The sequence below is a fragment of the Podarcis raffonei genome, chromosome 17, assembly GCF_027172205.1.
Source record: "Podarcis raffonei isolate rPodRaf1 chromosome 17, rPodRaf1.pri, whole genome shotgun sequence".
In the NCBI taxonomy this organism is placed as follows: domain Eukaryota; kingdom Metazoa; phylum Chordata; class Lepidosauria; order Squamata; family Lacertidae; genus Podarcis; species Podarcis raffonei.
The window spans coordinates 28,324,379-28,347,786 of NC_070618.1; the positions used below are offsets into that span (position 1 = coordinate 28,324,379).

Consider the following 23,408-nt stretch of genomic DNA (forward strand, 5'->3'; position numbering starts at 1 on the left):
CTACAGGCATATAAATATTCACACACGGGGACAACCTGTGCTATTAAAATGCTAACCCGAGAGCATTTGTTCCCTAAACTAGAAAGTTTAGTCAAGCGACGAAGATTAGGCAGTTTTCCTGGCGTTTGTTTGTATGTATATATGACCCTGCGAAAGATATAGATATATAAATAGTATAAACATAAGTTATGTGTTTTGTGTATAAAGCTGTCTCTGAACATAGGTCATGATTTTGCTGATAGAAAACATTATTCTATTTTGTTATAAAACCGTTGTATATATAATTTGTACCGACAACTAGTGGCGATGTTGATTTAATCTAAATACTCCATTTGACGCAAACTCTTTCTTTGTTTTCATAATTTCAGAATAAACAAGGCCTTTTTCTTTCAAGTGTTTCTTCCACTTGTGGGAAATAAATTACGTTCGAAAAGAAAAATTAACGCACCAGGGAGAGTTACAGTCTTCGTTTTCTAAAGGAAAATAAAAACCAAAACCAAACTAAGAAGAAAATGGAAACAGAATAAACATTTCACTTTTATTTTCCCCGTAGGAAATATTGGGTTGGATCCAGACTAATAGCGCCATCATATGCACACTTACCTGGGAGTAAGTCCAGTTTAATACAACAAGATTTCCTTCTGAGTAAGCTTGCATGGGACCGTAGGAGCCAACTCCTAGGGACCGAGGTCTCTTCAGCCCCCCTAAAATATTTGAGGGGGCCGAGCCCCCCCATTTGATGGGTATTGTCATTCAAATAGTGCGCGCGCGTCTTGTCTTGTGATCGATTATGCGGGGCAGGGCTTGCCCCACCCCAATATTTCATTCAAGTTGGCACCTCTGCACAGAATTTCACTGTCCCTTAACTGCTCTTAGTTCCCACTGAGACCAATGGAACTTGGATCGGGACGAACTTGTTCGCCGGATTTAACTGGCAAGCAATCCCGATCAAACCCACTGTTGCCGTTGATTTTTTTTTAAAGCGAAAATTATTTATGAACGCTGGGAATATAATATTATTTGTTCAGGTGCCTGGATTTTTTAAAAAAAATATATAAATTAATCGTTAGCATCTGAGAAGGAAAAAAATCCTCATTAGCTGCAGAGGTTGTAAACTGTTTTCGCATTCCTGAGATTTCTTTTTATTCTTACGACCTCAGAGCTGCAGTAAGGGATTCTCCCTGCGGCTTTTATAAGTTCTGGAAGATATTCGCGCCTGTCCTCCTCGCTCCTTTTTGGCCTCTGAAAAGAACGCTTACCTCCTCAATCCCGCATCTCAAACCTCTCGTTAGCATGCGTGTGTGGTATGATATATATGATATAATATGATATGATATGATATGATATGATATGATATGATATGATATGATATATGATATTCCAGACCTTAGTCGCAAACAGTGTCTTTCACGCACAACTCCTTGGCTGCTGGTGGTAAATAAAAGGTGACCCTGCAATGAGGAGAAAAGAAAACTGCTGCGGGCGAGCTGGAAAAAAACAGCAGGAGGGGCGGGCAGCTGAGGAGGAGGAGCTATTTGAATTCCCGGATAGCCAATCAGGGAGCGCACGGCCTGACAACCCACCAATGGGGTGTCCGGGCGTCCTGGGCCCTGGGACTGATAACACCGGGCAGCGGGAGAGGCGCGCGCACAGCCAGCGGAGCAGCTGCGCGCATCGCGGCTCGTGGCCAGGAGAGCCTGGCAGACCCGTCCCCGGGCCTCATCCTCCCTCTTCCTCCGCAGGGAGATCGGGCGCCCCTTCCCAGCCGGCTCTTGAGATCGCAGCTGCGGAGACTTGTCTGGCGCGCAGGCTGCCCGGAGGGATGAAGCTGGCGGCGCTTTGACGAGGCTTTCCTCTCCGCGCGCGCCCAAGACAGCTCAGCATCGGCGGAACTGGGTGCCGTGGCCGGAACGCGTCGCTTGGGTGAGTGGGGAGCCGCGCGATTGGGTGCGCCATTGCTCGCTGGCGCACAGGGAGCCAGACAGCCAGAGTTGGCTACTCGCTATCGTGGCTGGTTCTTAACATTTTGATGGTAATAACGCTCAGCAGTAGCCTTTTCTCCTCTCTAGCTCACTCTGCCTCTTCCTGGAGCACCTGTGGAAATTTGCTCTTCTGGAACCGCTTGTCGTGGCGTGCATTGGGGAGGTGGCAAAAGGAATAAAACAGAGCGCGCGCGTTCTCCTTAATCGGGAATAACTTTTCCTTGCTAGACGCAGCGACAGCCCACCCCCTGATCTGATTTTTGGAAATAAAGCCTGGTGAGTTGACTCGGATTTAACAAAATTCCAAGTCTCCCCCCTGCCCCCGGTTTTGGGATCTGCACGCATGCAAGGCTCCAGCCCAAAACACACCGGGAAGTGTCACTTTTGTATAAATGAGTTTCGAGCGTGTCAAAGGCCACAGGCGGTGAGGATATTTTGTAGCATCCTGAAACGGCCATTTTCCACCTGCGCGGCGCTGAGTGGAAGAAGCCACTGCTTTCATGCTGGAAAATAGAAGGGTGTAGATTCGTTCAGCGATTGCTGGTGTTTTTTTGGGGGGGATCTATCCTGCCTTAATTTGGAAAAAAATGTCTTCCCAAACCTGCAAGGTTCTCTGTGTTTGGACAGCAAGACCAAAACACATGACAAATTTCTGGTCAACGCAGTTCTGTACCGTGAAATATACTCTTAACAATGAACACAGTTTTATGCTAGTGTACGCTGGGCAAAGTAAACGTTTCAGTGATTTGTAGATCGGTGCGTTCCTTTTCCAGCTAGCATTCCTTCTCGCCATACCATACTCTGCGACAGTGTGAGTTTACTTCCATTGTCTCTGGAGACAGACGGATGCCAACAAATAGTTACTGAATAAAATGGGATTGGGACTAGAGGGGAAAGGTACCCACCAATCTACAAATCACCGATTTACATTCATTTATTTTAATTGCATTTATATCCAGCTAACGTAGCAACGTGGCGCACTAGGAAATCCAGTAAATCAACGGGATTTTCAGAATTAACAAATTGTGCTTAGCGTGGCAGCTGGAGTCCCCAGCAGTCTCCAAGCTCAAATCAGGACACCAGTGTGCGCCTTTCGGAGGAACTGCAAGTGGGACGGCTGCTACTTTCCCAGAGTTTCATCCTTGAAAAGGCAGCGGAAGGTGGTTTTTATTCCGAGTAGACTGGCCTCTAACAAGGGAAACAATACATGAAATTTCAGTGTTTTAAAAAGCGTGGCAGGATGATCACCTTTACTTCAACAGGAGTGATATATAATATACACAGTGTAACACGCACACACATTAAAAGGTTCCAAAAGCGTCCAATTTTGCAGGGTCTTTCGACAAAGCACTGTGTTAAGAGAAACGGTGCGTACCAAGTAAAATCATACAATCGAGTCCTGCTGTTAATCCTAGGAGGCGCGGGCAGTGGCGAAAAAAGGCTGCTCGCATGTAGTTTAATAGCCAGGCAGCCTTCACATGCTCAGAGTCCACGCGCCCACACACTGGCCCAAACTGCTTTGGGACACGTGCCTACGAAGGGCTCTTGCGCCTTGAGCAGAGACCGGGCAGGAAGAATCCCTGGAGAAAGAAACCGATCCCTGGAGAAGCGAACACATCGCCTGTGTTCATGGGCGTAGCCAGGATTTTTGTCGGGGGGGCTGGCCTTTTGTTGGGGGGACGACAGCTTGTTACAGCTTGTTACCCTTTCTGCTGTGCGCGCGCACGCTAAGCTTATGTAAGGCCTTTGGACAAAAGTGTCCTCTGTCACAGGTGAGCGGCATCCCGTCAGTTTCTCTTTCGAAGCGCTGCCTCGTCCAGGTGGGCTTGTGGCGAGAGGGAGAGCCCGCTCGGGCCTTTGGGGACAGAGCAAGTGGGGAGCCATCAAGGAGATTTCTGGTGGGCTTCGCGTTGCGGCGCCCAAGCGCGCCGTTTCTTCCTCTTGCCCCAAAGGCGCGCAAGGAGCAGGCGTCACCTCGGTCTCTTTCCCGACACCTGAGACCCCCGTGGTGATGCGGTCCCCCCTCTCACGCTGGGGCAGGAGGAGCGAGTCCCCATTACGTGCTGGCGGGGGTGCCCGCCGTGGGACCCCCAGAAGCACGCACGTCGGGCCAGAAATCCCGCTCGGCCTCTGAGCCGGAATTTTGCGTGGTGGGAAAATAACTCTTCCAGTGAGGAAATGTGTTGAGCGCTGGGAGGTGGCGAGAGCGAGTGGAGCGAGAGCTGGATCGCGCATTTGGGCGGGTGAGAGAAAAAGAGCGCAGGTTAGGAGGCCAGAAAAACCCTCTCGGGTCTTTCCCCAGAACCACACACTTACTCGACAGTAAACCCCTCCGAACTTGGGCGAGACTTGACAGTCAGCGGGTGTCTCTTAGGCTAGCGGGCGACGGAGGGCCGCGCGCGCAAATGCGATTCTCCTTCTTGCACGCCTAATCCAAAGATCGATCGATTTGTCTAACTCTGTCTTGCAGTGAGCGAGCTGGAGGAGCAGGCGGGACCCGCGCGGCGCGAGCCATGGCTGAGGGGACGCCAGTTCCCCGCGGCGGAGACGTCTGGGAAATCGACGTGGAGAGCCTGGAAGACGCGGACGGGATGGAGCCGCCGCCGCCTGGCCCTCGACTGGAGGCTGTCGAAGACGAGGAAGCTGACGAAGAAGAGGAGGAAGAGGAGGATGGCGACGAAGAGGACGACGACGACCGCGAGGAAGACGAAGGAGCGGGCGGGCGCGTTCTTCTGCCTCCGCCGCCTCCGCCGCCCCGCACGCAGCCGCCCGTCGAGGCGGCGGTTTCCGGGGAGCCGCCTGCGCGCAAGCTGAGCCGGACGCCCAAGTGCGCGCGCTGCCGCAACCACGGCGTGGTGTCGTGCCTCAAGGGCCACAAGCGCTTCTGCCGCTGGCGGGACTGCCAGTGCGCCAACTGCTTGCTGGTGGTGGAGAGACAGCGCGTCATGGCCGCGCAAGTGGCGCTGCGCCGGCAGCAGGCCACCGAGGTGAGCGCCTGGCCCGGGGACCCAGCGGAGAGCTCTTCCCCCAGCCCTATGTCCCACTGCTTTCCTGCTTTGCAAAGGGGGGGGGGAGCTCTGCAAATACCCCCTTCTCCCCCCGTTTCTTTCTCTCCCCTACAAAGGCAAGCAGGTGGAATGAAGGGGATGCCTCGCTTTCAGGGCGATGCAAACTGCTAAGCGCTATTGCGAGCTGCGATCTAAACGGCCTTTGCTCAGAAATAATTCCATTTCCTGCAGTGGATCTTCGCCCTTCTTGAAAGCAAGGAAATGTCACTTCCAAGCCAACCGGTCTATAGGGCGGGTGGGGGTTGTGTGTTTGGCATTTAATTGGCAGCGAACCGGTGGTGGCTCACTCTGGCCTTAAGGTGGCAGGACCGGGGTCTACTTAATGCGCATCTGGGTCCCACATTGACCAGGTCTGTCGGGCCTGGCTGATGCGACTTCACTCCGGGCACGAGGACTTGAGCGACGAGCTCTCTCTGCTGCTATGCATCTCTGCTTTGCCTGCGAGGATTTCCCAGCCTTCAGAGATGATTCGATTAAAGGCGCGATAGGCCCAATTCCTTTGCCAAGCGAATCCAGACCTTAGAATCTGGGTTTGTTGCCAAACGAATCCAGACTGTAAAATCCAGTCGACATTTTCCCGGTTAACATTGTTTTTAGCTTGCTCCTCAGGAACCTGAGCACTTTTCTTAAAACTCCCTCCTATACGCAGAATATCTCAATCAAATGTAGAGTCACTTTTATTTTCGATCTAGCAACGTTAATCTCTGTCAGATCTTTGTCAGTCAGTGTTTAACAAAACGAAGTCTGGTATGAGATTTTTTTTGGGAAGTGATGAATCATGCACAATTAGCCCCCCCCCCAAATTTAAATTTTCAAGAATGCAGTATTCATTTTCCCTTGCCCCTCTGGTCTGTTCTGGAACATCCTGAATTTGAACACATTCAACATTTCCCAGACAAATTCAGCTGTCTTTAATGTTACAGTATTTCATTTGCAGAGCTAAACACACTCAATTTTTTCCTGTCAGCAGCTGATGTTTAAGGTTGCAATCCTATGTATATTTATTGAGTATATTTATTGCACTTGTACACTTCTGAGTATGCAGGGAAAGGAGAATAGGCTGTATGCATGACCCTGGCTAGATAATTTGTCCTTGCTCTTCTTCAGAAGCTGAGTGCTAAGCTATGCTTAGAGTCATAGCTTGACACGTGGGCCCTAAAAACTTTGACTTGAAAGTCCCTTCTTTCTAAATAATGTGTTTGGAGCCTGCATAAGTGTTGATGAATACTCATACAAATCAGGGCCAATTATTCTCACGACTATTATTATTAACGAACCCTAATTTATGAATTTGGAAAAGTTCTTTTCTTATTCTTTCATATCACAAATTTAAAAAGAGTACAACAGGGATTTATTGGGGGGTAAGAAATAATCTGCGGAGCTGGTGATTTTAAAACTTCATTTTTTCTCTCCTTTTTACAAGGATAAGAAGGGGCTTACAGGGAAACAGGCCAACTTTGAGCGCAAGGCAGTCTATCAGAGGCAAGTACGGACACCCAGTTTGCTGGCAAAAAGCATCTTAGAAGGTAATACGCTTCAGCACTTTGAACTTTTCAGTTTTTAAATATCTTGGTTATTGTTACTGAAATGTTGTTCCTTTGCATTTCCCTTTATTAATTTGAATATAGAAGATTTCAGGAAGCTAGACGAAGAAACCCAATTGTAACAGCTAACTCAACACAGAGTCAGATTCACTTAAGTCCATTGATTTCAGTGTGCTCAAGCAGAAGAGATTCAGTGTGGGATCATGGCCATGCATGTAAAAAAACCAAAACACCCAATAGATGCTGCTTGTATGGCAATTTGTTGATGACTGCAGCATGAGCACAGAAGGAACTGGAATCAGCCGAGGACAATATTCATAAATGCATTATATTCTGCTGGAAAGAATCATGTAGGTTACTTAGTGCTTGGTTGAGGAGCTAAACAAATGTTAACACTAACATGGAAATGCAGAAAATACTGAGGAAAAACAAAAGGAAACAAATACTTGGCACAAACAACTTCTAATTCACAGCAATGATGGCTCAGTAAACTAATCCCTCTCAAATATGTCATGCATTTTAATTCTACCACCTTCTGCTTGGATTTTGCTCTGTTGATTGTCTGATTAGGGAAAGTATTTTGAGAATTTGAATGTAAGAGATCCTTTGTTTTTGAAAAACAAACCAACCAAGAATTTATTATCTGGGGAAACTGTATCTTTAACAAATGTTCTGAATTTTAAAATAGAAACAAAAGCTAAGCTAGTATAATATGAAAATTAATACACTATGACAATATTTGAAGTTTTGTTTTTCCTCTAAATGACTAGTTATATTTAATGATTTCAAAACAAGCTCAGCTATTGGGAAACAAGCCCATCAGTACATAGATTTTTTTTTAAAGTGATGCACATTTTACTAATCTGTGGATTTAGACTGAACGTCTTTTCTTGTATGGCAGACAGTGGTGATGCAGACCAATTCCTGTCCAAGTCAATGACAAAAAAGCAGCTTTTGATATTGCTGCATCTCCATTGCAACCTTACAACGTAGAGTAACATTCTTGTGCACATTTATTTGGGAGCAAGTTCTGCTGGACTTCATAGGATTTACCTGTGGATATAGAAACTGGGCTATGTATGCATGTATGTATGTATGTATGTATGTATGTATGTAGTTGCCTTAAGTCAAAGTTGGAGAACCGTTAGCTCTCCATAAGTTGTGGGACTACAGCTGCCATCATCCCTGACCACTGAGCATGCTGGCTGGGGATGAGGGGAGTCTGGCAGCAGCTGCAGGGCCACAGCTTCCATGTCCCAGCCGAAATACTTGGGAATAAATGCCACTGAACTTAATGGAGTTCGTTTTGGAGTGAATAGGCATAGAATGGGGCTGCTCATCTCCTGTTCAACACAGTGAATATTTTGTGAGCAGTCAAGAATTTTAGGATGCACCGTAAAATATATATGGGTTACACCAAGAGCCCTCCCAGGTAGTGGCTTAATACCATAAACAGCTCTTTCAGATATTGCAAACAGGTAACTAGCGACAGGGGTTAAAAAAATAATAATACTGGATTTTTTCCCAGAATGGGTAAAACTGGATTTAAATGGAGAAAAACAGCAGGCTGCAACTCTGATGGCAATGGTGTTGTGTGGACAATGAAGAAAATGTCCATGCATGAGGAGCACCCATCCCGCAACAAACTGCCATATGGAAGCACCCCGAGGGCAAAATAAATACAATCGCTTCCTGCTCCCAGACCAGTTAAATATAAATTGTTAAGATGCTGCCGAATCTTTAAAAGCCGGCAGCAAATGCATCTAGCTTTCATAGTTTTTAAATGCAGCTCTGAGGTTATGTGCCATTAGAAAAAAGAACAACGCAAATTCTTAACTGAAGGGGCTCTGTTTTTTTGCAGGCCAATGCCAATTACTGAAAATGGCTTGGATAACTCATCATAACTTTTCTTGTACAGTGGTACCTCGGGTTAAGTACTTAATTCGTTCCGGAGGTCCGTACGTAACCTGAAACTGTTCTTAACCTGAAGCACCACTTTAGCTAATGGGGCCTCTTGCTGCTGCCGTGCCGCCGGAGCACGATTTCTGTTCTTATCCTGAAGCAAAGTTCTTAACCTGAAGCACTATTTCTGGGTTAGCGGAGTCTGTAACCTGAAGCATATGTAACCTGAGGTACCACTGTATTGGAATCCCAAGTTTTTTGAATAACGTCTGCAATTACTGTATTTTTCGCTCTATAGGACGCACCCAACCATAGGATGCACCTTGCTTTAGAGGGGGAGAACAAGAGAAAAAAAATCTCCCCCTCTCTGCGCAGCGCCCTTTCAGCAAAGTGGCAGGAGAAACGGAGCCCATTCCATTTCTCCTCCCACTTAGCTGAAGGGGCGCTGCGCCTTAGCTGAAGGGGCACCTACCCTTCAGCGAAAGGAACCCGAAGACTCTGGAGCGCAGCAGGAGCTCCCACTGCGCTCCGGAGGCTTCAGGTGGCTATCCTTGAAGCCTGGAGAGCGAGAGGGGTTGCTGCGCACCGACCCCTCTCGCTCTCCAGGCTTCAGTGAAGGCAACCCGAAGCCTCCGGAGCGCAGAGGGAGCGCTCCCACTGCGCTTCAGAGGCTTCGCATTGCTATCGCTGAAGCCAAGGAGCCTGCATTCGCTCCATAAGACGCACACACATTTCCCCTTAATTTTTGGAGGGGAAAATGTGCGTCTTATAGAGCGAAAAATACGGTAATAATCAAGCCACTTAGAGAAGGGAGATCATGAAGACAGTTGGTGAACTTCAGCAGTGTCTGTGGGCGAGCAGAATGGAATTCTGCTCATGGAGTGGGACTTTATCTTCCTCCCCTCCCCTCTGTAGCCCCCGAACTCCCCCAATCTGCTCCAGAGATTGGAGGACTTTGTGGAGCTGATTTGGGGGATTCTGGAAGAGAGCAGAGAAAGTCCTGCTGTATGAGTGGAAGAATATTAATCTAATGTTGGAAGATTGGGAAAGTAAAGGTTATTAGACTTAGTTTGCGCTTCCAGATTAGAATACAATCCTAGGTCTGTATAGATTCTTTTTATCTGCCTCCAATGTTTTTCTTTTTGGCTCAGTATTCACTCACTCTCTAACATACTGTCTCCCCAAGAGAAAAATCTTTCTTGCATCCCTTTCCCTTATTTGTCTTAACTTTCTTTCTCTTCTCTCCTAGTACCCCTTGGACTTTTTTCTACCATCTCTGTGCACATAGTGATTCACCTTTAGAAAATAGAAATTCATCAGCTATTAGGTATAGATATCTTTGGTGATGATATTATAAGTCCCTCAACAAAGAAACAGAAACAATATAATAACATGGGAATGTGAAGAACCTCTCTTAATGTGTGTGTGTGGTTAGCAGCGTGGCTTTGGGCATGGCGAAAATTGGTGTGGGTGATGACAAAACCATGTGCTGCTTGCACTTTCCATTTCTGCACCTCCTATATAATGTCAGAAGAACAACACACATCTCTTCCTCCCTAGTGAGATGCATGAACTTCTGGCCTGAAGACGGCTCATGCATGTTGCACATTCAAAGGACATGTCACCCCTCAAAGAATTCTGAGCACTGTAGATTGTTAAGAGTTGCTTGGAATTGTAAGGTAAAGGTAAAGGGACCCCTGACCATTAGGTCCAGTCGTGGCTGACTCTGGGGTTGCAGCACTCATCTCGCTTTATTGGCCGAGGGAGCCAGCATATAGCTTCCGGGTCATGTGTCCAGCATGACTAAGCCGCTTCTGGCGAACCAGAGCAGCGCACGGAAAGGCCGTTTACCTTCCCGCCGGAGCAGTACCTATTTATCTACTTGCACTTTGACGTGCTTTCGAACTGCTAGGTTGGCAGGAGCAGGGACTGAGCAACTGGAGCTCACCCCGTTGCGGGGATTCGAACCACCGACCTTCTGATCGGCAAGTCCTAGGCTCTGTGGTTTAACCCACAGCACCACCCGTGTCACTCTCTATTATTTGATGGAATGAATGTCCTTTGAGTATGCTTGAAAGGTATATCATGCATCTGCAGCTTATTGTGGAGGAAGGTTAACAAGTTTTGCTTTGGATGATACTCGGGAAGCGTGTCAAGAAGAGCGAGTCACTCACATCGACTCATAATTATGAAGCCACCTATTGATAAGGATAGCAGTAAATTGTCACAAATGTTTCAAAGTGCTGTACAAAACTTTAGTGAGAACTGAGGGCACCAATGACCAAGCAACAAAAACTTGGCTCCTTCAATTTTGTAACTCTTTTAACATCCTACTTGACACTTTGATAAAAAGAACCCCTTTTTTTTGATAAATAGCTGACCCCATCTTTGTTTTTGTTTCCCTCTCTCTGCAGGTTACCGTCCTATTCCAGCAGATCCTTACCTTGGAGGGAATTCATCCTTGCCACCTCCTGTGAGTGACAGGATGAGGAAAAGGCGGGCTTTTGCTGATAAAGAACTGGAGAATATCATGCTCGAGAGGGAGTTCAAAGAAAGAGAAATGATGGAAGCGACCCAAGCGGCGGCCTTTTTCCTGCCTAACCGCATGGTGCATGGGACTGAATACAACACTTATAAAACTGCCTTTAGCCCTAACCACGTTGAAGCTCCCAATAAGGAGTTTTGCGGCTTCCTCCCCACTTGCTTGGATCTAACAATGCAATATTCAGGTTCAGGGAACATGGAACTGATTTCGTCCAATGTCAGTGTCGCCACTACGTACCGGCAGTATCCTTTGCCCTCCAGGTTCCTGGTGTGGCCAAAGTGCGGCCCCCTGAACGACGCTCTCCTCTACCAACAGTGCCTGCTCAATGCTACCGCCGTCCAGTCCCTCAAGCCTGGGGCGATTTGGGACCCCAAGGCTTCGCAAGGTCAGGACTGTCCGAGCTCGGAGCATGATTTGATGTCGTCCAAGAGCGAGCCCTCCTTCCTGCTTCCTCATGTTAGAGAAATCCAGCCGCCTCAAAATGAACTCCAGAATCTCCCTCAGGTGACTTGTGACAGGTCGGCCTTCTCTCCTCCTAAGAGAACTTTTTCTCAGATCTCTGACAAGGACGCTCTGGTCCCGCAGGAACACTCGCTCTGTAAGATCAGCAAAGAAAGCAGCAAGCAGCACCCGTCGCCCCCCGGCAAATATAGTCCTTTCCATTCGCTCTTCCAGCAGACACTCCACAGCAAATCGGGGCCGGAGTTAAAAGCAACATTGGACGAGGCCTCCAAGAAATACAGAGAGTCGACCATCAAAGAAAACCAAAAATACAAGCTTGCCATTGACAAATATGCAAAAGACTTTTTGGGGACGAAACAAGCCATGACCAAATTGTCAACCCATGAACCCCTGTCGTTTTCGGTCGAATCAATTCTTAAACGGCCATCTTCGATGGTCACCAATGTGTCTCAATAGAGAGAGAGAGACTACTGTGATAGCCAACTGACTGAAGGTAGTGTATTTGCACTTAAGGTTACAATCCTAATCATATGGACAAGGAAGTCCCTTTTAAAACGAGTTGAACTTCTTCCTGTATAAACATGTTTGGGATTTGGTTGCAAGATACTTGATACCCAAGTCCAGGAACAAATTTGGAAGACGTTCCACTGATTTTTGTTAGCCTTTATTGCTAAGTAAAGGAGCTCAGGATTATAACTTTTGTTCTATGGATCTCAGCTGACTTCAGTACGGTTAATATATTCTAAGTGCAGGTGCCCTTTCTTAAACCATTTTTGGGTTGGCTGCTCCCACAGTTTTTAATGTGAAGATTACTGCCATGCCCGTTTGCAATGTTGAGCCGTTGCTGTATCTCACCAAAAGTTTGTATGAAAAAGAATTTTAGATGTAAAAGTTGATTTTAAAGTGTACATAAATATGCATGTTTTTCATATGGAAATAAATATATTTAATTGTTTTGCAGCGAAAACTGTGTGTGTTGTGTGTTTCCTAGTTCCCTTTTCCCTCCCCAAAATCACAAGTATTTATGGCCACTGTTTCCCTGTGGGGAACAGCAAAGGCTTGGGCCACAATCCAAAGGCATGAAAACAGGAGTTGGGATTTTTATATTTTCAAAAATGGGGACCAGCTATTTCTGCTTCATTCCAGAATCTTAGGTGTAACCTGATATTTGCAATCCCCTAAAAGAGAATCAGGGCTTGTTTACACCAGAGTTTACTGTGTGTTTCTAGGTTTTTTGCATCCCCATTTAATCTGCATAGTCCACATGATCTTTCCCTCAACACTAATTCCAGTGCTTCCTCCTGGAAAATATGGGTTTACTCAACACAAGGTTAATGAAGAATAATTTTGTTTGTTTGTTTATACATACATACATACATACATACATACATACATACATACCCCTCCCATATGGCTGGCTTTCCCCAGCGGTAACACAATAACTTGGGGAAAACTTGCCATCGTTTGTCCCTATGTATGTCAAGACATTTTACACTCCATCCCTCCAACTCTGCCCATGCAAGATCGGTAGTTAGACAATGTATTTAATAATAAAAATAAAAATAAAAATAAATTTATTAATTATACCCCGCCCATCTGGCTGGGCTTCCCCAGCCACTCTGGGTGGCTTCCAAAAAAATATTAACATACTGTAATACATCAAACATTAAAAGCTTCCCTAAACAGGGCTGCCTTCAGATGTCTTCTAAAAGTCTGATAGTTGTTGTTCTCTTTGACATCTGGTGGGAGGGAGTTCCACAGGGAGGGCACCACTACTGAGAAGGCCCTCTGCCTGGTTCCCATTTATTTTTGCACACCCAGTGAAGAAACATTTCCTATTTCTGTGGGCCAAAGCCTGGTAATTATATAAGACTCCCTACCTCCTGGACATGGGCTGCTTCAGCACTGGGTTCGAATGATGGATATCCTTTTGGTTGCTCACCAGAGTGCAGTTTACATTCCCCCCCCCCCAAATCTGCCTCTGTGATGTATGGAGCTCGGTAGGAGACTCTATTGAAGAGAGAACTTTGCTCCGTTCCTAGAAACTTCCCTGGTTCAGAGTCAGCATTCTGTACTTTCAAATGAGAAGATCATGAGATCACACTCAAATTGCTTTGTTACACTGTGTGCACTTGACAGATATTCTAGTGCACAAAACATCTTTATCTGTGGAAGGATATTTTTCAGCACACTTTGGATTTTTTTTGGCACATAATTTAACACTAAATCATGTGAGTGGTATGATAATTACTTACATTTGAACAGTATATCTCTCTAAAGAACAGCCGTCGTTAAAATGTGTGTAGAAAAGAGGGTTTGAAATTACAGTGGGACATCCCACATATTCTACAATCCTATACTCAATTACGGCGCTGTGGGTTAAACCACAGAGCCTAGGACTTGCTGATCAGAAGGTTGGCGGTTTGAATCCCCGCGACGGGGTGAGCTCCAATTTCTCGGTCCCTGCATCTGCCAACCTAGCAGCTCAAAAGCATGTCAAAGTGCAAGTAGATAAATAGGTACCACTCTGGCGGGAAGGTAAATGGCATTTCCGTGCGCTGCTCTGGTTCGCCAGAAGCGGCTTAGTCATGCTGGCCACATGACCCGGAAGCTGTACACCGGCTCCCTCGGCCAATAAAGCGAGATGAGCGCCGCAACCCCAGAGTCGGTCACGACTGGACCTAATGGTCAGGGGTCCCTTTACCTTTACCTTTTAAAAGTTGCATACACACCATACATTGTAAACACATGACTTTTCCCTGAAGAATCATGGGATCTGTTGTTTGCTAAGGGATTATAGCTGTGTGAGGGGTGAACTGCAGTTCCCAGGGTTCTTTGGGGAAAGCCCCTCCCCAAATTAGCAGGTCTTCTGAGTAGATATGCATAGGATGGCACTGTTGGAAGTGAGTACTACTGATGTGAAGATTGCATGGACTCAATTTTTCAGTAAGACTAAATTATGCAGAGTACAGTAGGAAAAGAATCTCTATATTTTTGTAAGTTTTGTATATTGTATATTTGTAGGTTTATAATTTGCATGCACTTACCTAAAGACATACGTCTTAAGATGCGTGCTTGTAAAAAAGTTAAACTCAAACCGTTGGGCATGCTAATCTTCCACAGAGGACGCTCTTGATTGTCTCCAAAAATATTTTTGTACAAAAGCAAATGCAAATTTTGGGACAATTCCCTGAACCTCTTTTCAGATTATCTCCTCCCCTCCAAGAAAATGATTGAAAGCTGAATTATACTACTAGCTCCTAACCAGCATTATGACCCTAGAGAAAGAAATGGACCAGGGTATTCATATTTATATGTGAATGGTCCCAAATGAGTCAGGACTTGGCTCCTTGACTGGCTATTGTCTCGTTGATTTATTGCTCTGGGTTTTGTGCATTTATTCTCTTGAAAGATACATACCATGGGTATGTGGTGCATCTATGCGAAACATATGTTCCAAACCTTGTCCAGGGTGCAGTCATTCAAATAATCATTTTCTGTTGTACCTGCACAAGATGTTCTCCACAAATTTGACATATCAATTTTCCAAATGAAGGGTTTGCATAGCATTTCACCCTGGTTGTCTGGCAACATGACGTAGATGGTCTAGTGCTGATTTTACTTCTTGGACGTGGAAAAAACTCTCTCCTGAAACCTTCATTTTTCCAGTATGAATCACAGTAGAATGGAGAGGTGTGACAAACATTTTCTAGGAGTCCGGTCAATGTGTCTCACTCAGAATTGTGGAACAAACCCCTGAAGTTGTTGTCTCATCCCAGATTAAAGAAGAAGAAGACGACGACTTTGGATTTGATAGCCCATTTTATCACTACCCAAAGGAGTCTCAAAGCAGCTAACATTCTCTTTTCCCTTCCTCCCCCACAACAAACACTCTGTGAGGTGAGTGAGGCTGAGAGACTTCAGAGAAGTGTGACTAGCCCAAGGTCACCCAGCAGCTGCATGTGGAGGAGCGGGGAAGCGAACCTGGTTCACCAGATTATGAGTCCACCGCTCTTAACCACTACACCACACTGGAAGAAGAAGAAGAAGAAGAAGAAGAAGAAGAAGAAGAAGAAGAAGAAGAGGAGGAGGAGGAGGAGGAGGAGGAGGAGGAGGAGGAGGAGGAGGAGGAAGAAGAAGAAGAAGAAGAAGAAGAAGAAGAAGAAGAAGAAGAAGGGGAAGAAGAGGAAGAGTTTGGATTTGATATCCCACTTTATCACTACCCAAAGGACTCTCAAAGCAGCTAACATTCTCTTTTCCCTTCCTCCCCCACAACAAACACTCTGTGAGGTGAGTGGGGCTGAGAGACTTCAGAGAAGTGTGACTGGCCCAAGGTCACCCAGCAGCTGCATGTGGAGGAGCGGGGAAGCGAACCTGGTTCACCAGATTACGAGTCCAACGCTCTTAACCACTACACCACACTGGCTCTAGGAAAAATAGAACAGTTTAGTTTGGAAAAGTGGGTGGGAACTAAGCAACTGATTGTTTCACAATCAACTGAGTGGGTAGAAACACAGTAGCACTCTGATGGAAGACCTGTTCAGATGGAAACCTCTTTGATGACCAGCTTAGGGCTATAGTGCTAACTTTCCAAATTTTCATTGTTTCTTGGTGTATTCTCAATGACAAGGCAAGCCAGGGTAGTTTGGGTCATGATCTCATGTTGAGTTGAAGTGCGTTGTTATTCCAGGTCCCATAACAGCAGTCCCTCCCTTTTTCTCAGCATCGCATCACAATATATTCAGCTGAGACTTCCCATTAGATTTTGTGGTGGGTGGGGAGGACAGCATACCCTTCTGAAGCCCACAGGGAGAGAGAAGAACAACTATGTATGTGAGACAGATAAGGAGATAAAGATAAAGAGATGTTTAGGGAAGCTTTTAATGTTTAGTAGATTACTGTATTTTAATATTCTGTTGGAAGCCACCCAGAGTGGCTGGGGAAACCCAGCCAGATGGGCTGGGTATAAATAATAAATTATTATAGTATATTATTATTATTATTATTAAAGGAGAAAGAAATATTATTTTTTGTGGGAAAACCGGCAGCGTGCCCTGCCCTGCTGTGACTGCTTTTGTTCAGATGAGAAAATGTTGGGGTGTGTGTGTGATCATTGTGTGTCGCTGTGCAGCTAACTGTGCAGACAAGGTGATGTTCTTAGAACCCAGAAGGTCCATTCCAACGAAGCAGGATAGTCCAATGGGCGCAATCAAAGCTTGAACATAAATGGCATTTGATTTTATCAACCCATCGGAAAAATCCCCTCCCAGCACATACCTTGCTGAGGCAGCAGCAGCAACAAAACAATTGCTGCCTGCCAACGGGTGCTGCTGCTTCTCCCCTCTCCCACCCCTTGGTGACCCCCCCCAGGTCCTCCGGAAACCGTTTGGATCTTTCATGTGGCTTAAAAAATTTCCAGCTCCTAATTCCGTTCTTTCCTTAAAGCATTTTGCGAGTCCATTTATTGCTCGTGAAAAAGGAAGATTAATAGCTTGAGTCAGGCATAATGCAGGAAAGCACCAGATAGGTTTCCTCGGGCGGCTCTGCCGCAGCAGCTGCCGCCCCCTCTGGCTTCAGCCTTGGGCCTCTCTGCCTGGAGGGGCTGATCCTGCTCTCCTGCTGCCGCCAAGGGCCTCCAACTGTGTGATAGTTTGGACATGTGGAGTCCTGGAGAAGGAAGATGAAGCCTTGCCAACTCCGCGCATTGAAAAGCTGTGACTCAGACCAACCCCCTACCACCACCAAATGATCCTGGGGTTTCAAACAAACCCATCCTTTTTCACACTGGCTTTCTTCTGCTTTGCTCTTTTCGCAAAGTCAAGGGCTCTCAAGCTTTTGCTGATCGGAAAATGCATTGTCTCAACCAAACGATTTGCTTTGCTGTGTGTATAAGGCTGCAAACACACCATACATTTGAAGCACATTCAGAGCGTATGACGTACGCTTGCATTCCAAAGTATCCTGGAAACTGTAGCTCACCCCTCACAGAGCTACCATTCACAGCACCCATAATGAACTACAGTTCCCAGGATTCTCCAAAGGGCATCATGTGCTTCAAAGGTATGATGTGTTAGGGTGGACTGCCTGGCCAGAGTGGTTCATGCTCTGGTTATCTCCCGCTTGGACTACTGCAATGCGCTCTATGTGGGGCTACCTTTGAAGGTGATCTGGAAACTACAACTAATCCAGAATGCAGCTGCTAGACTAGGGACTGGGAGCGGCTGCCGAGACCACATAACACAGGTCTTGAAAGGCCTACATTGACATACCAAAAGAAATGAGGACTTTATTTATGTATGCCACTACAGCAGCAAGAATGTTGATTGCACAAAATTGGAAGACTGGAGAAATACCAGCTAAAGAACAATGGCAAGAAAAGTTGATGAACTATGCAGAACTGGCAAAAATGACAGAAAGACTAAGAGAAAAAGACAACAGAGACTTTGTTTTTGTTTTTTATAAATTTTTTATTGATTTTCCAACATAGATTAAAACACATTACAACTTACAATACAAAGACAAACAAACATATAAACATGTATAATTTCATAACCTCTTTTTCTTAAACCCAATTTCAACGACTTCCCCATGCCTCCCTTTTCTGCATCCCTGTTTTAAACTTTTTCAGCAACCCCTAATCTCAATTACTTGTAATTCACTTTCTTTAATCCTTTTTCTCTTACCCAATCATTTACCGCTGCAAATCTGTTTTACCTTACCCATGACATTTTAGCACTCATTAATTTTACAACAGTTCTTAAGGTAAAGTTTGAATTTCTTCCAATCTTCTTCCACCGTCTCTTTTCCTTGGTCATGGATTCTGCCCGAAGACAACAGAGACTTTGAAAAAGATTGGGAACCATTCATATTATATTTGCAGAAACAAAGAAAGGCAATAGACTTGATGGCAGGATTTAAATAAACATCCACATTATTAGCATCAGAAAATGTTTGGAAGATAATGAAATAAGGTGGTGTATTTAATTTTATTTTTACGTTTTTAAGGTTTGATGTTATGTTATTAATAACTTTTTCTGTTGAGAGATAGCAAAGCGGGTGAAAATAGAAACAAACCAGAAATGCAAGTTAGGAGAAGTCTTGGAGGGAAGGGAGGGAGGAATATATAGAAAAAGTTAAGAATTTGAGATGTGTGTAATTAACAAAAATGAAAAATGAATAATTTTTTTGTTAAAAAAAGAAAGACCTACATTGACTCCCACTTTGAGCACAATTCAAAGTGTCAGTGCTGACTTCTAAAGCCCTAAATGGCCTCAGCCCAGTATACCTGAATGAGCGTCTCCACCACCATCTTTCGGCGATGAGGTCCAACTCTGAGGGTCTTCTGTGGTTCCCTCCCTGCGATAAAGCCACTTCCGACATCAGGAGGAGGTGGTGTTGCAGGCTCACACCCCCAACAAATCGCGCGGTGGCTGGCTTCAGCCCCACGTGACCAGGGGAATCCTCAGGCCGCGTCAAACCCAGAGCCAGCCAATCGCCTGGCTCCGGGGGCGTGGCCTGGGTCATTTAAGGCCGGCGCGGCTCCGGGATCTCCCCTTTTCATCCACGCAGCTGATTAGGTTTCCCACCCACCCACCCACCCTTTAGGTTTTCCTTCTGACCTTGCTATGGACTTCGGTTTGTCACCACTGAGGGGCCTGGTAGGAATTTTTTCCACTTGGCGAATTGGCACCAGCCATTTGGTTTTTCGCCTACCTCGTAGCAAATTGTCACAACATCTTTGGTTTGGCGGTTAGGCATTGGTAGGGGTATTATTATGTAGATGAGCTGGGGGGGAGGAGCGCCATCACCTCCCCTGAATATTTAAGGGTTGTCTGGTAAAGGATTCTGGGGGGCGTTGCCTCGTCCGAAACCTATGGAGGCCAGGGCCCAAGGCACGCCCCCGAGCGGTGACCCCGGGGGGAGTTCCTAGTCATGTGCATCTCAGGGCTCCCCCTGCTGGTGTTAACCCAGTCAACAGGCTGAATCCGGATAGTCGGATAGGACCAATGCCTAAGCATTGGTTACCTGTAACCAATAAAGTTGTGGCCAATTTTGGCCCATTAACCTAAAATAACAGTGTCCTTTGTCTTTATTTATTCCAACTGGTGGGAATCGCCACGCAAGTGAGGTTATAGGGTTTGCTAGGGGGGAAACCCTGGAGAAGAGGGGACTTAGGTAGCTGTTGTGGTGTGGGGACCTTCAGTCTCTGCAGCTGCTTCAAGGGGGCAAGACCCACGTAAAATGAGCTGCTGGGCTCATTAGGCCTGAGGTTCTGGTGCAGATCCTTGAAGCCTTACTCCAACGAAGCTCTAAAATGCCATTTTGATCTTGGACTTCAGAAAAGCTACGCTTGGCAGAAAGAGAAACCAGCTTCTCAACTCCTTCTTGTGTTAGGTTTCTTTCCACATTTCCAAATAGTGACCAGTTTATTTCACAAGGTGCAAAAGATAAAGGAGTCAGAAGCCAGCCTGAAGTGGGAGGAATTGGAGAGAGTGTGATGCATAGGTCTTACATCCTTTCTCCAGTAGCAATAACCTGGATATTTCCCAATTCCAATCCTGGTCCAAATACCTGAAGATATTCTACATTCTGCAACATTTGGAAGCACTTTTCCAACATCAATCTCAATTTCTTCCACTATTTCTAATTTTTCAATAACGGGCCGGAGGGAAAGACCTGGGGTGGGGGAATTTTTTTCCTGGTTGTGTTCCAAGATTTCACTCTTTTACTTTCAACTCTGTCCTTCCTTCTGATCAACAAGTTTATTTCATTTCAAAGTGCTCTATAGCCAGCGATCCATATCGCTTCCTGTGAGCTCCACAGAACCAGCATGTTTTTAATTCTCCCTTATGCTACGTGCGCATGGTTATTGCTGCCTATACGAGAAGTGGATTCTTCTACATCTGAAAAGCATCGCTGTCTGAACTAGAAAAGCACAGGGCCAGAAACAGCGCTCAGAATTTAGAACAGAGTCCCTCTGTAGGGGCATGGTTAAGTGATTAAACAATCTAAAATCACGGCTTTTATTTGCTGGAGTTATATATAAGGGACGCGGGTGGTGCTGTGGGTTAAACCACAGAGCCTAGGACTTGCCGATCAGAAGGTCGGCGGTTCGAATCCCCACGATGGGGTGAGCTCCTGTTGCTCGGCCCCTGCTCCTGCCAACCTAGCAGTTCGAAAGCACATCAAAGTGCAAGTAGATAAATAGGTACCACTCTGGCGGGAAGGTAAACGGCGTTTCCGTGCGCTGCTCTGGTTCGCCAGAAGCGGCTTAGTCATGCTGGCCACATGGCCCAGAAGCTGTACTCCGGCTCCCTCAGCCAATAAAGCGAGATGAGTGCCGCAACCCCAGAGTCGGTCACGACTGGACCTAATCATCAGGGATCCCTTTACCTTTTAGTTAGGATATATAAATGCTTTTTTGCGTGTGATGGAACTCAGTGACAGGGAGTTCCAGGACCTCTGTCTTTGCTTTTCACTTTGATCAAGAGAGGGGTACTGGCAACTCATTTCCCCCCCACATATTTATGTATGTAGAAGTTTTGGGTGACATCCAGTTGTGGACTTCCACTTGCACAATAGTACCACCCCTTCCTCTGTTCCCCCTTGAACTCCCACCATCCAGGGGTCTCCCAAAATCTGCTCCAGAGGGTTAGGCTACTTTCCAAAGCAGATTGGGGTAGTTGAGGGGCTTCAGGGCAAAGGAGAAGAAGGGGGAGCCTCACTGTGTGAGCAGAAATGCAGCATTGGAGTTAAGTTGCGACTGCATGTCTAGAGTCATGGTTTCACCAAAATTTGTTATCACGAGTACCAGTCTGACGGCACCTTTGCAATTAATTTACTATGGTGGTCATTGGCTGTCGTTAGACCCTCACATCTCTTTCCTCACACCACAACCCTGAGCTGTGGAAGTAACCTTTGTGAACTGAAATGGCAGAGATATAAGCACGTGCTAAATTATTCTACTAAATGTAGCAGTACTTGAACATGAAATTTATTACGGTCAGAGACCAGCTTGGGAAACACAAATGGAACTACAATCCCAATAGCAAAACAAACATTTAAAACATGGAACTTAAGACTTTTTAATTTTAAAGTTAGTACAGTGGTACCTCTGGTTACGTACTTAATTTGTTCTGGAGGTCCGTTCTTAACCTGAAGCACCACTTTAGCTAATGGGGCCTCCCGCTGCCATGGCGGCGCTGGAGCACGATTTCTGTTCTCATCCTGAAGCAAAGTTCTTAACCCGAGGTAATATTTCTGGGTTAGCGGAGTCTGTAACCTGAAGCGTATGTAACCCGAGGTACCACTGTAGTGGTGTTAACAACATCTATCTATATCAATCAATCAATCAATCAATCAATCATAGAATCATAGAATTGTAGAGCTGCAAGGGACCCCGAGGGTCATTTAGTCCAGCCCCCTCTGATGCAGTAACCTTATACCCAACGTGGGGCTCGAACCCACAGCCTTGAGAGGAAGTGTCTTATGCTCTACTGCCTGAGCTATCCTGGCTCAGACATCTACCCTTTTTAGCCCTAGGGGCTCCTGGGTCAAACCCCTTCCAGCCAAATCCAAGACTGACTGGATTGTGTCCAATACCTTAAACGTCTAGTTCTGTTAAAAAATATTGCCCCCGAACGTACATTTACACTTGTTTATTTTGATAGAACAGAGTGGCTGGGATAAAAATATCTGTGATAGGATTACTAGGAGGAAAGCCTGCTGTAGGATGTAAAAACCTCTCAGGATGGGCTCCTTTCATAAACGCACATGCCTGGGTTTGAAAGGCGGATCCTGAGGTAGTTGTATCGTACATCTGTTCTCCTGACTTTTTAACCATGGAGTGCTAGTTTATTGCCGAGCTTAAGGATAAAAGAAGCAAGAAATGAAAGTTTTTTTGGAGGGGGGAGTTTCCTTCCTTCTAAGTACATTCAGATGTTTGCCTCCAAACCCTAAGCCAGGCTTTGTTTCTAGCTTATTTCACCTTCCTGATGTGATTCAGGCTTCTTCTTTTTCTATCCAGAAAATATATATACTGTATACATATATTGTGAAGAATGGTGGCAATAGCACAGAAAAGGTCAAAGAGTACACATAATGATTAAAGAAACATCCCTCGGAAAGATTTTTGGTATCTTCTTTCTGAATACCGTACCAATGCTTAATGCAATGTGAAATATGACCTGTACCCCGATTGCTTTGGAGATGCCTCTGTCAGGTTGTCTCAAGTCTTTTGTTTTGCTTTGAGATTTTAAGCACTGCTCCCTCCCTCTCCTTCTCTCTCTCTGTGGCAAGAAGCATCACGGGCACAGAGCCACTTAACCATTTCGGCATCCCCATCTATGGGATGCCTGATTCCCTTGTCATGAAGGCAAATATCTTCAGGGGTATAATTATTAGTTGAATATGAGCAGGTGGCACAGAGTCCTGAAAGTCCAGAATCCAAAAAGTAGCTTGTATAGCATCCCATTACAAACAGCAAGCTCTCAAAGGAAAACATGAGCCCTAACCCCTGGATTGAATGTGTGGAGAGGTGGGGAAGGGGAGGGGGGGTTGAGTGTGTGAATGAGCAGCCTTCTGTTCCTCTCCCAGATCTCTGGACCAAAGCCAGCACCAGGGCCAGATTTGGTTTGATGAGGCCCTAAGCTACTGAAGGTAATGGGGACCTTGATATGTCCAGCTGTCCTTTGTCTACAACAAATTGTCGCTGTTTTTTGGTGTTTAATATATACTATATGGTCATTTATGGACCTCATAGGTACAGTGGTACCTCGGATTACATACACTTCAGGTTACACACTCCACTAACCCAGAAATAGTGATTGAGCTTAAGAACTTTGCTTCAGGATAAGAACAGAAATAGGGCTCTGGCTGAGCGGTGGCAGCAGGAGGCCCCATAAGC

The 23,408-nt window shown here is 45.8% G+C and overlaps 2 protein-coding genes across 3 annotated transcripts in view; both read left to right on the top strand.

Annotated features, from left to right (window-relative positions):
• DMRT1 (doublesex and mab-3 related transcription factor 1) overlaps window positions 1-23,408 on the top strand; it is a 230,960-nt gene that overhangs the window by 132,224 nt on the left and 75,328 nt on the right. The window lies entirely within an intron of this gene.
• On the top strand, window positions 1,663-12,470 carry DMRT2 (doublesex and mab-3 related transcription factor 2). 2 transcript variants are annotated; one of them, XM_053371176.1, is made up of 4 exons: window positions 1,663-1,923; window positions 4,453-4,969; window positions 6,474-6,576; window positions 10,911-12,470. In XM_053371176.1, the coding sequence occupies exons 2-4, from the start codon at window positions 4,496-4,498 to the stop codon at window positions 11,957-11,959; spliced, it is 1,626 nt and encodes a 541-aa protein (XP_053227151.1). In that variant the 5' UTR covers window positions 1,663-1,923; window positions 4,453-4,495; the 3' UTR covers window positions 11,960-12,470. The 2 variants fall into 2 exon arrangements, with proteins under 2 accessions (XP_053227151.1, XP_053227153.1); XM_053371178.1 differs by lacking the exons at window positions 1,663-1,923; window positions 4,453-4,969; window positions 6,474-6,576 and adding an exon at window positions 9,769-9,823.